This window comes from Aspergillus wentii (assembly GCF_001890725.1).
Source record: "Aspergillus wentii DTO 134E9 unplaced genomic scaffold ASPWEscaffold_7, whole genome shotgun sequence".
Lineage (NCBI taxonomy): Eukaryota > Fungi > Ascomycota > Eurotiomycetes > Eurotiales > Aspergillaceae > Aspergillus > Aspergillus wentii.
This window is the reverse complement of record NW_024467838.1, coordinates 51,387-66,038: the sequence shown is the minus strand read 5'-3', so window position 1 is coordinate 66,038 and position 14,652 is coordinate 51,387. Positions and strand designations below refer to the sequence as shown.

The window sequence follows — 14,652 nt, the reverse complement described above, 5'->3', positions numbered from 1 at the left end:
ATTGGTATCTTTGGTGGTGCAATTGTTTCAAGAATATTTGAATTGTAAGCAGAAATATTCATCCAAGTCTCGACTGTTCTTCAAAGGATGAACAGAGTATATAAAATGTAAGAAGAAGTTGGTGCACTGTAGACAAACTATACATATGAAGTATGATACACATAGCATCGAAGACGAAGCCCATTTTTATAAATCTTTCTACGGATAGACAGCCTTGTTCATCCACATACCTATATTAGGCAAGGTGTATAGCATGTGCCCAGTGTATTGTCAATGCCGGCTTAGCAGACAAGGCGCAGATGGTCGCTTCCACATGATGAAGGCAAAATCCACAACATCCGGCATTTCATGAACAGAATAGCCAGTAAGAAGGATTTTTTTCAAGAAGCCTCATTCTACTGACACGCCCGGGCAAATACGCCCGGCAGATGAGGCTGTGTTCATCACAGGATGATCCATTGACAGGCCAGGATTATGCCAACGCCCGAGTTTCGTGGCCGCCCCAAGCACAAAGCGAGAGAGCCTCATGTCAATCTTTATCAAATTGTCTAAGATCAACGATCAGGCTTGGATGATGTCTAGGATGTAGACCTTCCAAGGTTAGACGCGGACGTGAGCCACATCTAAGACTTGTGTTTTTTTGAAATTCTGCTCATGGCCAAGAAGATAGTCGACTGAATATACGAGAGCATGCTCTAGAGTATAATCACTCAAGAGACTCTGATGATATTGCATGGTTGTCGAGGGGAAAGAAGAAGATGTTGATGCTTTATACAGACCTACGTCACGTGCTGCCTCTCCACCCCACCAAAACAAACACTGCAAAATGCCTCTTGGATAGCATCATAGTGAGGGAAGCGTCACATTGCTCTCCTCTTCTCTTCGCTCAACAGATTGTCTATTTGATTGCTTATCCATCCAGGAAATTTTGTGATCTGCTCACTTAAATTACTTTCTCAAAGGTATGTATGATGCTTCTTTTGAATTATTTTTGACCAGTGACAACCTCACGGCCTGTAACACCATGCAAGCCCCTCATCGGCCTGAGACTCCTTCGGGTTTCTCCCATATCATGGAGCTGATGATTATGTTTACGGCATTTATTGCATTGCTATGCAGAAACCAAAGGCTCATGTCAATGCTTCATACATGACATCATTGTCCCTCTTTCATTGCCCCGCTCGTGTCAAGAACGTTGAGTATTAACAACTTAGCTTTAGAATCACCAAAACATGGGTCCACGCTCGCCTCTGGAGGTCTACACCTCCTCAGTCTTGCGCCTTGTCAAGGAGGAGGCGTCTTACCACCGCGAGGAACAAGATCAAAAACAACGGATCCAGCGGATGGAAGGCGAAGAAGGAGATGAGAACAAGGAGTTTTTGTTGAATCAAGAGGTATGCATAGCTCGTTAATCCAAAATGTTCTTGATTGGTGACCCTCAAATACAGCGTCTGGCACTCGAGGAAACCAGAAAGGTCTTCCCCAGCTTGAAGCTGAAAATCGAAGACAACGTGAAAACTCTTGAACATCTACTGGTGAGTTGTTCGATCCGTGTTCCATTGCAGATTGATCAACCGAGCTGAGACTCTATGACAGACTGAGGAGGGCAAGAAGGGCCCCGAAAGCAACGTCGAGCATATCACTGCTGCCAAAGAGGCCATTGCAAAGGCTAAGTCGGCTGAGCGGGAGATCTCTTAAAATGAAAGATTTGCATGAGAAGTCCCTGTGCCTGTGATGTAGTGTCAGGAGGCAAATTTGATGAATATGCAGAATAAGAACATAATGTAAATTAAAAAGAGGTGTCATGATTCCAACGCCGCCAAACCTAACTCCATGCTTGATAATGATTCGATGGCTATGTAATGTCCATTCTGTCGTTCACTTCTTCCCCTTCTTCCAGGTGATCAGGCCGTTCTGCGTTATCTTCCCCTTCGGTCACTTCTCCTTCATCCACCATGGTAGCGTCTTCCTGATCAGGAGATATCTTCTTCTCATTTTCAGCGGTAGTGACCTGCCGTAAAGGTGACGCTGCCCCGGCAGCTGTGATGCTCTTCTCTGCCTGCAGACCCCCGAACGATCGACCGGTCTCATCTTGACTATGAGACGGCGTCGCACTATCTCCATCAGGACGTGGTGTATTCGCTTCGCTGGATTTGCCCTTAGAAGGAACGTCGCCGTCATCCGCATCCGCATCCTCTTGCATACCTTCCCTGCGCTCAACCTCTTCCTTTTCGTCTCGAATGAGGCGTCGAAGCTGCATTCCTTCTTCCACAATACGGCCAAACTGCTCTCGCCTTTCGGACCAAGTTTGCGCGTATTCCTTGCTCTCCTTTTCTAACTCGGTGATTTCTGTTCGTAACTTCTGGAGGTTCGACTGCTGATCTTCGCGAGGCTTGAGAAGCCTGTTGCTCGTAATCTTCTCGGCCAGATCGTCGTAGCTTTTCCGTAGGGCAAGAAGTCGTTGCGCCTCTTCCAGCTGAGACCGCAAGTCAGACGTGTTTTCACGAACGGCTTGCATCGTGGAGAGAATCTGAAGCTTTTCGGCGGCATAGCGCTCCCGTTCCCTCTCGTTACTCGTCAGCAGAAATTGGATGCGCGCAATGCTTCCTTCGAATGCGGCAAAATCAAGAGTCACATCTTCGCGAAAATTGCGCCATTCCTCAAGCCTTTTCTGTTTTTCGGCCTCTGCCGCTGTTGTTGCCTCTTGGTCGGCATCTTCTGGAGGAGGGGTGGGAGGGAGTGTTGCATTCGAGACCACAATCGATTGGGAAGTTAATAGACGTTTCGATATCCGACGGAAGGGTTTTTCTTCAACGTTTAGAAGACGCGATTTGTGAAGAGCATCTGCGAGGGTCAGTATGGGGAGAGAAGAAAAAACAAGAAAGGCCAACCCGACCTTCTTCCGCTTGGTCCAACAATCCATAGGATGCCATCACGTCTAGAATCAATCGAGGCTTGAAAACGACACTGGATGGCCGATGGTGGATCGGTCTTTGTGTCTGTCTGGTGGTGTCTAAGGTCGATGCGAGCGGTCTGGGGGTCGGCGCTAGCGGGCGGAACATCTTCAACCTCTCCACTCCCTGTCGATTCTTCCTGCTACAATCTGGACCGCCTTTGGATCGTCGATTCTCCCACCAACTCCTTCAGCCCCAAAATCAACGGCCCTTCCAGGGTCGTTGGTAGATGGCAGTGCTTGCTTTTGCATATTGTGATCAGCGATTTAGCGATGCCCGTATTCTACTTGCTTATGGTTATTCCGCTACTGCAATCCCCTATTCTTGCTGACCTATCTTAGCTCCACTCAGAGCTCACCAGTGCAACATAGATCAACCCCGACGTTCCTGCATCTACAGAACCGGAACGCACCCTGATCATCGCTAACAGCCCACTGATGGAAATCTTATTTGGCACCACTGCCACGGCTTTCACCGTTGTTGGATCGCCTTCATTTATCCTGCGTCGCTTTCCTACCCCATCATGACGGAAATGTATTCGGGGCTCCATGTGGGCCAACAGTTTGTATCGCTGGAGGAATTTAAAACTGTCGTACGGAGCATCTCTGTAAGGCAGCACTGGGAGCTCCGGGTGACACGGAGCAACAAGAAAAGTGTCGTGATAGGCTGCCGATCGTCTGCTAATTGCTACTTTCGCGTTGTCTGCCGGGCCAACAAAAATGCGACTTATATCACCAGTTTACAAGACAGCCATAGTTGTCGCAGGAACGAGGTTTCACCGGGGACAACACCTGCGCGCTCCGAGGCATCGCATGTTCGGTTTCTTCTGACGGAAATACCAAAACTCTTCGACATGAAGAGCAAGATCAAGGGCCAGGAGGTTGTGGATGCCGTCAAACGCTACCATGGATATGATATTTCGATGAGACAAGCTCAGCGAGCTCTTACAAAGTTGCAGCCGCGACAGGCATCAAGCCAGAATGGCGATACCGGTTATGATGACAGCAGAATTGTTCGCCAGGATACTCAACACCTGCATCCGGAATCACCGGAAAATCAACCTGGCCCATCGTATAGCGGTCTGCCAGGGCAGAGGTGGATTCCAGAAAATATGCGGCCAGAAATCATTGATATCAGTCAGAACGAGCCTCAACGCAGTCCTATTCCAGCCCCGCAGCAGCCCCATGCCCAGTCTGTGGCGCTCGCACCTTCACTGCAACATCCTGCCCCTGCCCCTGCACCTGCACCTGCACCTGTACCTGCTCGATCGCATGAACCAACCCCTCTCAGCCAAAGTACCGCTTCGCCTAATCCGCCGCAGCCTACCTTTGCCCGCACGGCTCCCAATCAAATCCATATAACGCAGACGAAACAGCCGGCACCCCAGACACAACCCCACGACGGTGGAAACACCCATACTTCTCAACCGGTATTTTCAAACTTTAAGATTGAGTTTACCTGTACTACGTGTGGCGCTTTGAACCAGAGTTTCTTTCCGAACCAAGGAAACACTGCGGACGGGAACTACTTGCCTCCGCATCCTGTACCCGAGCAAGCAGCTGATCCAAGGGCTGTAGGCCCATCTCAACCTGGGCCAGGTAACAATAGCAGCAACCCAGTTGGAAGTACGACTGCATTTGAAGGCGCCCCTGTTGCCAACACGCGCGTTATACAACCTCCTTGGCCAGCGGGAGCCCTGGAAGTTCCAATCGCCCCAGCACATTCCTGATTTACTACAGGACTATCAAATGGTCCCTGACTCGCTACCTGTCACAGGTTCATATGATCTGTATCTCATTTGAAGAACCGCTTGATGTAATGTCTAGTATTGAGCTTCTTTTTCGAAGAAGACGCTTGGCATACGGTCATACGGTCAAACATCATTCGACATAAGTCGCGCTGGTAATGGTTCGAATAAACAAGATGATGATCTTGACTGGAATCGGGCGCAAGATTATTCCCACCGGCCCGGCCTGAATCCATCAAGTAAATCTTGCATTGGTCGCACTACCTTGGCCATCATCCTGATCAACAGACTGATCGCGAACATGGAAGAATTGATCTACAACATTTTACTTTATTTCTAACGTCTCTGGACTTTACGAATGAAAGTCCCACGCCATTGAATCAATGCTACTTGAAGAAATTCAGTCATGGCATATGGTCGACTGTTCGAAAAATTGATGCCCACGCGTTTAATAACTTTCTTGAATATATGAAGGGCTTTATCTGCGGCTGTTCTATTTCATACAGGGTTTTGGTACATAACCTTATTGCCTATTTGCACCTATTGGGTTAATCGCGATTGTCCGTTTAGCGTGACTGTTCATATATCAGCTATGTACATGACTGTTGCCACAGTATATAATATCTCATTCAGAACTTCGTTGGAGTTGAATTGTGAAATAAATTTATTAATTACTTGATTTTCTTAAACTTTTGTTTGATTTTTGCAACCTTTGGGTAGTTGGGTAATTGACAAAATGCTGCCTGAAGAAACGATACTACTCGTGCCACGACGAAATCGAAATTGAATACTGCAAATTCTGGCTTCAAAGATTACTACAGAGAGAGGAATAAACTTCTGAAGTGTCTCGTCAAATGTACATTCGGGATTTCCCTCAGCATTGAATTGACGAATCCAATCTTCGCGTGGAAGCCGGATGGAAGAGGGATTCCTAGTCACGTCATCCGTCTGCTTTGTGCCATAATTCCCGGGCTGCCTCGTCCGTTTTCTGAACAGCCTTGACACGGTCATATCTAATTTTGTTTATATTTATTGAAGAGGACATACTGGATGTCTTGATCCGCCCGAATTGAAGCAGGGATACGTCTTCGAGCTTCCATGGGAAAGATTATGATTCTTAATTGTCGGCATCATCCTGGAGACATGATTGTTGGAGGATTTTCCATCACCCAGCAATACTCAATAAGGATATCCTGGACTCTATGTACAAAATAGCAGACGATTCAAGGTGTCTTTCATTGGAAGTACATATAAGCATCACGCAGGGAAAACTTGACCTGAGCTTTCACAGACGGAGTCCTCCATGCAGCCTACCCTTTTCAACAGAATCATTCAAGATGCATATATATATATATATACTCTGTACTATGCTCCAGCATATATTTTGCTTGCCTTGATCTTTCTTTCCCAAAAGGGCAAGGTCGATGACATAACTCCGCATCTGTATCGGGGGTTTGCCGATCGCACATTTTCTTTTCCTTTGACAACGGACTGTTCTGGCTCACCGTTGATACTTGAAAGTGGAAATGTCTTGATGTGCGACATGCGAGTCGTGGCCTGTCAATAGCTCGGAATAACCACTGATTAGCAACTTCCCAAGCGGAATTCGTCCAGCGCCGCCTCCATCGGACGTCCGACGAGGCCATCGCGGATGCCGACGTAACCGCTCCACATCCGACCAGACGGTTTCTCTTTTTTGGAGCCAAAATGCACAAAGAAAGGCGGAATTGGCCCGACAGGCTCCCTGCGTTTGGAGTGTGAGCAGATCAGGGGAGAGGGGCTTTCTGACTGGCCTGTCAGTGGCGCAGATTCTGACCGTCGGTGTAGGGTCCGATGCACGCCTGGAGTTATTGATAAGGCCCAATTTATCCCTTGATATCCCTGCAAGATGTGTTGCTGCTATTGCTGCGTTTGGAAAAACCGGGATAGTAAAGGATCATCTAGGCTGTTTGAAAAATCTTCTTGATACCCGATACCTTTTCTACTGGCTGCTGTGAGTCAACTGTTGCTCTCGAGGAGCCTTGCCACCGAGCTATAAAACAGCAGCATTGAATTATGTTTTAAACCGATGCTGTGTGAGAACGGTGTTTGTTTAAAATTGATTGTCCTTTTTGTACATCGAGGAAATATTCTGGTATACTAATGAGGTTGTGATATCTTGGATTCTATCTCATTGGCCTACACAGTCGATATACGACATCGGAGAATGGACCGGCAACGAGCCGCAGAGAAGGCTCTGCATGACCAGACAAATATCCTGCCCTTTAAACAGTTGATGATTGTCTTTACCAGTCTTGCGATATCATTGCTCATCTCATTTGTGGACCAGAACGGAATCAGCGTTACCCTGCCCACGATTGCCAAAGACCTCAACGCAGAAAGCACCATTTCATGGGCTGGCACCTCATCACTGATCGCAAACACCGTGTTTACGGTCCTGTATGGCCGCCTTTCAGATATCTTTGGTCGGAAGATCGTGTACCTGTGTGCGCTGGCTCTGCTGTGCATCGCGGACTTGCTGTGTGGCCTTTCTCAAAATGCCGCCATGTTCTATGTCTTCAGAGGTCTTGCCGGTATTGCAGGAGGTGGTATTGCATCTGTGACCATGATCATCGTCTCCGACGTGGTGACATTAAGAGATCGTGGCAAGTACCAGGGAGTCCTGGGTGCGTCTTTGGGAATGGGAAACGTCATCGGGCCCTTTATCGCAGCGGCCTTTATCATGAAATCAACTTGGCGAGGCTTCTTCTGGCTGATTTCTCCTCTGTCGGCATGCTCAATTATCGTTGGATACTTCTTGATCCCAAACAATGCCCGGCAGGATGGCCTCAGAACGAACATGCGTCGGATTGACTACTACGGCATTCTTGCCTCTTCAATCGGGATCATATTCTTACTGATTCCCATCTCCGGCGGTGGTTCTTACTTTGAGTGGGACTCTGCCATGGTGATCAGTATGCTTGCGATTGGAAGTTGTTCCTTGATTGCCTTCATTTTTATTGAATGGAAAGTGGCGTCACTGCCCATGCTTCCCAGTAAGTTCTGGCAGTTTTCACCTCTCAGATAAGATGGATACTGACTTGTATGACTAGTTGTCTTCTTTAAGAACAGAGTTCTTTGTGCACTGTTCATTCAAAGCTTTCTCTTGGGAGCGGTCTACCAGGCATACCTTTATTATTTACCATTATACTACCAAAACGCTCGAGGATGGTCTCCGATTGTGTCTGCAGCATTAACGGCACCTATGGTCACCTGCCAATCGTTGTCTTCCATCGCTTCTGGGCAGTACATTTCACGATGCAAGCGATACGGAGAGGTCATCTGGCTTGGTTTTGGTCTTTGGACGCTGTAAGTGTAAATGTGAACCGTCTTTTCCTTGTGATTATTCTAACTGAATTTCTATAGGGGCGCTGGCTTAACCCTGCTGTTCAATGTCCATACTAGTCCTGGTGCGATTGCAGTCATTGTCGGTGTGGTAGGGATGGGTGTTGGATTCACTTTCCAGCCCACCCTGGTCGCCATGCAGTCGCACTGCACAAAGTCCCAACGTGCCGTGGTTATATCAGATCGGAACTATTTCCGCTGTCTCGGGGGTGCGTGTGGACTGGCCGTCTCTGCTGCTCTTCTGCAAGCAACGCTTCGGTCCAATCTGCCCGAAGGATACCAAAATTTGGTGCACTCGACTTATTCGCTTCCCTCCCGGTCAAACGTTTCGGATGCAGACTGGGCTAGTATACTTGCCGCATACGCTAAAGCGTCGCGTGCAGTTTTCATCCTGCAAATACCTCTTATTGGAGCGGCGTTCCTGGCTTGTGTATTCATTCGGGATCGTGGTTTGGAGAGAGTCAAAGAGCCCGAGGAGGAAAAGGCAGAAGCGCAGCAGAAAGCACTTGAAGAGCAGCGCGCGAACGGTCTTTCGGCAGAGGCATCTGAGATCGAGGGGTCTGATGAAAGAGCAAAGGCCGAGCCAAGAGCAGATGCTGAGTCACCTGCTGCGAAGAATACATCGGAGAGCAATCAGGAGAGCAAGACGTCGTGATTGATGTCTACACCGAAGACGTTTCGTTCCGTGTCAATCCTGTGGATCGCATTAGATGCATCGGTGGCGTTTTGTTTTCATAGAGCATAGAGTAAAGCAACTTGATATAGATAATGTTTGAATTGAGATATGATCATTGATTTTGGAATGCTCATGAGAACACCCTGTGAATTGATACACTAAACAAACCAACGGAAGGAATGGTGGATTATAGATTCCGTATCTATTCTACTGTAGCAGAGTTAATAGAGAGCGTACCCTCAACAGACCCAAATCGGACAAAGTGAAGCTATTCCCGCCAGCGGGTCTAGTCTATTTCTGGACATGCCGGATGGAACCGCAAAAGTCTTGGCGCCGTCGGTTTCTCCGACGCATCTCGACTCCATCTCGACTCTCCAGGCATCTTCTTGCGATATCTGGAAATATACATATTCATCGCTGATAATTTGGGCGAGATGGATATGCTTCAATCTCTGCATTATGGATATCACTGAGCCTTCAACTTCTGCTTCAAGGGATTACAACCCTCGGAAGCGCGGGAGAACGGCCTGTTCACGATGTAAGACAAGGAAGCAGAAGGTGTGTAATGTACCTGTATGACTGAGCCAGGGATGCAGCTTTAACATGAAATAGTGTGACAATGAGTATCCTGTGTGCTCGAATTGCCAAAAAGCTGGAGCCGACTGCGATAAATCCAGCGTTCGGCAGGAGAATTCGTCGCAGAACCAGTCAGCGTTTTCCGTCCGTTTTTTCTGAGAATGAGGATACTAATTACCTACGATAGATATACACGTACTTTGGAACAGCGCATTGCGTATCTAGAGTCTCAATTAGAAGGCAAAATAGCCAGCAGCAATGCTAGCAACAACGCCACTCATCCCGTTGCTGCTTTACTATCGCCTCAGAATCAGGATACTCCTCAGACAGGCTCGATGGCTGGGATTGATAATAACCCAGTCGGTGAGCTGGCGGGATTCCTCGCTTTGAACCCCTCAGAGGCACCTGCATATGTGGGCTCTAGCTCTGGGCTTTCCCTGGCTGCAAATCTTGGAGAGATGGTTCAAGCAACGGTGTGGAATCAGATCCTCTCCCCTTTCTACAGCCAACAGAATCAATCTTCTAGAGGTAATGGGGTAGATTCAGGACCAAAGTCTACCGGCTTCCCCCCTCAACCACCGCATGCTCAGAGTGGCACTCGGAATCGAGCGTCCAGGGTAGAGGAGGTGCTTGCAAATAGTGCTGAGCCACCGAATGATGTCATGGGGACGAGGATCTTGAATGCATATCTCACAAGGCTTCACGTCCGCTATCCCTTTCTTGACAGGGACGAGTTGTGGCGGTTGCATGGGGATCGCTGCAGGCTAGCAAAGGTCAAACGTGAGGAGCTTTCAAAGGCTGAAAGGTTTGGGATATTCAAAATCTACGTGGTATATGCAATCGGAGCGACCCTGATCCAGTTGAGCGAGAAATACACATATGTGGCTCCTGAGGTACGTATTCCAATGGGTCTTTTTCTACCAACTCTGACCATTATAGCGATTTTACATGACCGCTCTTCAACATGTGCCAGCAATGTGTGAAACACGATCGGTGGAGAATATAGAGGCCATGACTCTTCTTGTAGTGTACCACCTTAGATCTGCATCAAATCATGGTATGTGGTACATGGTTGGTCTTGCCATGCGTACTGCCATTGATCTTGGACTTCATCGGAAAGCAAACGAGGCTCATCTTGATCCTTTTACTGCTCAAATGCGTCGGCGGCTGTTCTGGACGGTCTATTATCTAGAAAGAGTCGTGTCGATGTCTCTTGGGCGACCGTTCAGTCTTGCAGACAGGCATATCGATCTTCCCTTACCGTTGGATGTGGACGACGATGTGCGTGATCCAGCGCTGTTGACCAACCGTCAACCAACGGATAGACTGTCGACTTTGACATTCGCAATATACTTGACTCAGCTACGTCGCATTGATTCCAAAATCCAACACAAAATCTACCGGGCGGATCAACCGCTGCATGCCCTTCGATCGAAAATGGATGGCCTTTTCTTCGAACTGCAAGAGTGGAAGGAATCCGCCACGGCGCGTTTCAGTGGGCCTGATCTTGACTATCCCATGCTTCATTATAACAGGGCGCTACGGATACTGATCCAGCCCTTCTTACCTTCTCTTCCCCTCTCTGATCCATATTATCATATCTGTCTTCGGGCGGCCGGGGATATTTGTCAGACTCACAAAAAACTACATCAAACACCCGGGTATGGCCACTCATTTCTGGCAGTTCAGACGGTCTTCATGGCAGGCGTTACCCTTTTGTATGCCTTATGGACGCATACGGATGAAATATGGTCAGTCCAGATGAGCAACGACATACGCGCGTGCTCGACCGTTCTATTCGTGATGGGAGAACGAGCAGCATCAGTCAAGAAATACCGCGACGCATTCGAGTTACTTGTCAACGCAGCCATGGAGAAGCTTGAAGGCGACGAAACTGCCAAGAGTGTCGGTATGGCCGAACTGATGACTGCCCAACAAGGTGGGAATACCTTCCCCGGAGCTGGAACTGGCATGTTCAAACCCGAAGATGTTTCCACGACGAACCCACTGGGCGTGGCATCGGATGGGGGCTGGGGATCGCAGATGCAGGCGGACTGCGAGAACCACGGGGTTCGGATGGCGATGCAACTTGCTCCTTGGATAGACCTGAACCAGGAGAGTCAGTTGTGGATGCCTGATTTTGAGACATTTGAAAATATGTCTGGTACACTTTGGGGATGCGGAGATTCCACTCCATTTGATGCGCTTTGAGATGACCTCTCTGTGAGACATACTCTGTCTACGAAGACTGCAACACTCAGTCTTGAGCCAGCAATTTCGTGACAGCTTGAATACATATCATCGGAAAATCCTGATACTTCTCATGCTACAAGTCAGTCTACAAAGACTGCTAGATCTAATCTATGCTCCGAGGCAGCGATGCTACGTCACAGTTTGATAAAATGTCAAAACGAACCCTGGTAAACTTCTTCGACCAGACTGTTTGGGAGATCACTGCCTGTATACAAGGTCTACAACGCACCGCTGCAGCCTACTGTAGCTTTAGGTGGATGGCAACTTTCCTTCGATTTCCAACCTTCTATCATTCAACGACTTGATCACTACACTCCTTCACTATGCTGCCAACCACCAACGATCACTTATCAATTTACTATTCATAACCTCCTGTTTATCATTCATTACCAAACAAAATGGAATTCCCCAGTCTCGGATGTCTGGCTCAATTCCCATACGAGATCCGCGAACAAATCTGGCTACAGTTCATCCCCGACGGCCAGGATACCGTGCTTTTACGCACCCCAAAGACAGATCTGCGCATCCTCCGCGCTAGTAAAAGCATCCACGACGAGATATCGCTGTTGCTGTACCGACGGTCCTGTCTGGAATTCGACGTCTCCGCGATCTACTACCAAAGGAAGGAACGATGGACCACTGTCTACTTAAGGCGGGGCCGACAGGAGCGAGCACAACTGGAGGAGCCACAAGCTACGTGGATTCTTCGAAACAAAGAAGACGCGAGAACACGGGGCTTTGATAATCTTCCCTTCCACAGAATCGATCGTGTGGTTGCGAATCTCTTCGCGCCCGACCCTAAAGACGCAGGCAAGCTATTCTGTCTCTGGCAGAGAGTGCGTGCCCTAGTCGAACTGCTGAAGGGCGCGGAAAAGATTCGAAATTTGACCATCCGACTGTGCAAACGCGACGGCCAGGATTGGTTCGACAGAGATCGCGGAATGAATCACAGTATGAGGCTGCTACGAGGAGAAACCCACTGTGACCATGACGTGGCGGTGTTACCGTTCTGCACACTACAGAATGTCGAAAACATCACGGTTGAAGCTCACTCGGCGGAACTGGAGCAAAGGATGAACTGGCGAGTGATCAACGTGGGAAAAATCCAGGAGAGCGAGGCCCGGCTTGCTGTATCTCGACGCGTGGGGTTTGAGTATATGTGGCTGCATGCGGATTTGTGGAAATATGCGCCTGGGCGGACGGCGAGGCTTATGCGGTGGGATTTTCTCCGGCAGTGGTTTCTGCAGAAATGCAACGGGGAGTCTGAGTTTGAAGAGCGGACTCGGGGGGTCTTGGATGAGTTTCCGGAGCTACATCATAGGCGCCCTAGAGATATGATGGTGATTTCGAGTATGATTTACGATATGGTGTGTTTATATTACGATATGGAGGCACAGCAGGAGAAGAAGATGCACGAGTGGGAGGAGAAAAAGGGGATCCCGCCGGCAGCGTCTTTGGAGTTTTCCGAGACGTATGATGTGGATGAATTGTGGGAGAAGCATAGCAAGGGAAAGACAACGGAGGAGATGTTGTCTATATCGACATTGTATGAGAAAGGAGGTTGCGTTGAAGATGAATCTATAGGTGCTGAGTCTCTATAGCTATGGTACATATATACAATATTATACACGATTATTATAAACTGTGCGGCCTGGGATCAACCCAGAGAGGATCTAGATAGTAGATCAAGCCATGTCCGATAGAAGCAGCCAACGGACCAACCTGATTACTATGTTAGCATCATCTCATACAATATAAGATATGAAGCAGAAAACTCACCCAATGAATCCAATGATACCCCGGAAAGCCGGTCGCGACATAAACACCAAAACAGCGCGCCGGATTGACACTGGCCCCGATATAGCCCTCTCTCGTAAACGCCGACCCCCAACTGACAATCCCCAGCACAATGCCCACCAACCACGGCGACGCCGCATGGCCAAACAGCCTCGCCTGGCGCGGATCCAACGCAACCCCAAACTCCACATACACGAGAATCAAACAACTCATAAACTCAATCACCAGGGCATCTTTCACCGGCACGACGTCGGTGTCGAAATAGCACCCGCCGACGGTGAACTCGCGACTCCCGTACGCAGTCCGCATGGCCCAGCCAGCGAGCGCACCGCCGAACGTCTGCCCGGCTAGATAGAGCACCATGCGCGGGAAGGAAATCATACGGGCAAAAAAGGTGGCCATGGTGATGGTGGGACTGATGTGGCCGCCGCTGGAGGGGGAGAAGGTGTAGATGAGCAGCGGGATGAGGAGGAGGTTGGTGATGCCGCCGAAGAGGGGGGAGAAGAAGGTGACGGTGTGGTAGATGCCGGCTTCAGTTTTGGGGGCTGCGAGGGTGGAGGGGGCGTGGATTGTTACCCAGGAGGTGATGAAGGTGTTCATCATGCTGCCTATCATTCGTTAACACTCATCTTCGAATGTAGTATAGAAGGTAAATAGTATAAGAGGTCATACCAATGCACTCCAACACCGCAAACTTCCACAAATCCATACTCTTAAAGCCACGCAGATCAAAAACCTCAGACAGATGCATACTGGGCGCCGCATCGGGAACCTTCTTCAACAGCTTCGAATTCCGGGGATCGTTACGATCAAAGTATTCCTGGGGCCCGCCCAGTCTGCCCGCAAAGGGGGGAATGGCCGGAGACACGCTGGGTTGGCGTTCATGGCTTTCGTATTCGGGGAGGCCCGAGATGACGACCATGGCTGAGCAGACAGAGCTGAATGAGATGAAAAAAAGAAAAGACGTAAGGCTACATTTCCGTTTTCACGCGACATATTCACCTTTGTATATGCGGCTTAAGGAAAGACCCGGAAAGAGAGTGGATACGACAGCCGTTTGTTTCGCAGTTACGGAAGTTTGCATAGCCAGAGTTTGCGCAGCATTTCAGCTATTCGTCACACACAGCATACCAGTGACCACGAGTCAGTCGCCCGAGAAGGAACATCGGCAATCCGAAAAGCTGCAAGATCCGAAACGGGGAAAAGTGGAGCTGCGATAAGAAGGCAGAAAAGCTTCTGGAAGCAAACGATTTGGCAATTGCATT

The 14,652-nt window shown here is 48.8% G+C and overlaps 6 protein-coding genes across 6 annotated transcripts; 3 read left to right on the top strand and 3 right to left on the bottom strand.

Annotated features, from left to right (window-relative positions):
• Window positions 1–1,232: 1,232 nt before the first annotated feature.
• On the top strand, window positions 1,233–1,698 carry ASPWEDRAFT_53537 (uncharacterized protein; the record flags this gene model as incomplete). Its single annotated transcript, XM_040837900.1, has 3 exons — window positions 1,233–1,394; window positions 1,449–1,535; window positions 1,597–1,698. The coding sequence occupies 3 exons, from the start codon at window positions 1,233–1,235 to the stop codon at window positions 1,696–1,698; spliced, it is 351 nt and encodes a 116-aa protein (XP_040685390.1).
• ASPWEDRAFT_160578 (THO complex subunit 7 family protein) lies at window positions 1,596–3,004 on the bottom strand. Its single transcript, XM_040829800.1, has 2 exons — window positions 2,897–3,004; window positions 1,596–2,844 (listed from the first exon to the last, which is right to left on the bottom strand). Exons 1-2 carry the CDS (start codon window positions 2,931–2,933, stop codon window positions 1,856–1,858), a joined length of 1,026 nt encoding a protein of 341 aa, XP_040685389.1. The 5' UTR covers window positions 2,934–3,004; the 3' UTR covers window positions 1,596–1,855.
• A 2,820-nt stretch (window positions 3,005–5,824) lies between these two features.
• ASPWEDRAFT_43666 (uncharacterized protein) lies at window positions 5,825–6,356 on the bottom strand. Its single transcript, XM_040836073.1, has one exon. It carries the CDS (start codon window positions 6,244–6,246, stop codon window positions 6,067–6,069), a length of 180 nt encoding a protein of 59 aa, XP_040685388.1. The 5' UTR covers window positions 6,247–6,356; the 3' UTR covers window positions 5,825–6,066.
• A 950-nt stretch (window positions 6,357–7,306) lies between these two features.
• Window positions 7,307–11,548, top strand: ASPWEDRAFT_53533 (MFS transporter; the record flags this gene model as incomplete). Its single annotated transcript, XM_040837899.1, has 5 exons — window positions 7,307–7,736; window positions 7,794–8,049; window positions 8,107–8,598; window positions 9,525–10,230; window positions 10,277–11,548. The coding sequence occupies 5 exons, from the start codon at window positions 7,307–7,309 to the stop codon at window positions 11,546–11,548; spliced, it is 3,156 nt and encodes a 1,051-aa protein (XP_040685387.1).
• Window positions 11,549–11,768: 220 nt separating this feature from the next.
• ASPWEDRAFT_627738 (uncharacterized protein) lies at window positions 11,769–13,261 on the top strand. The gene has a single exon (XM_040838669.1). It carries the CDS (start codon window positions 11,989–11,991, stop codon window positions 13,189–13,191), a length of 1,203 nt encoding a protein of 400 aa, XP_040685386.1. The 5' UTR covers window positions 11,769–11,988; the 3' UTR covers window positions 13,192–13,261.
• Window positions 13,226–14,309, bottom strand: ASPWEDRAFT_117375 (uncharacterized protein; the record flags this gene model as incomplete). Its single annotated transcript, XM_040828730.1, has 3 exons — window positions 13,226–13,312; window positions 13,370–13,995; window positions 14,060–14,309. The coding sequence occupies 3 exons, from the start codon at window positions 14,307–14,309 to the stop codon at window positions 13,226–13,228; spliced, it is 963 nt and encodes a 320-aa protein (XP_040685385.1).
• Window positions 14,310–14,652: the final 343 nt, after the last annotated feature.

Excerpts from the sequence above, each read along its gene's own strand:
- ASPWEDRAFT_160578 (XM_040829800.1), bottom strand. The coding sequence starts at position 2,933 with ATGGCATCCTATGGATTGTTGGACCAAGCGGAAGAAG. Across the intron at positions 2,845-2,896 it reads GTTGGACCAAGCGGAAGAAG|ATGCTCTTCACAAATCGCGT; the intron begins GTCGGGTTGGCC and ends TGACCCTCGCAG.
- ASPWEDRAFT_627738 (XM_040838669.1), top strand. The coding sequence starts at position 11,989 with ATGGAATTCCCCAGTCTCGGATGTCTGGCTCAATTCCCATACGAGATC.
- ASPWEDRAFT_43666 (XM_040836073.1), bottom strand. The coding sequence starts at position 6,246 with ATGTCGCACATCAAGACATTTCCACTTTCAAGTATCAACGGTGAGCCA.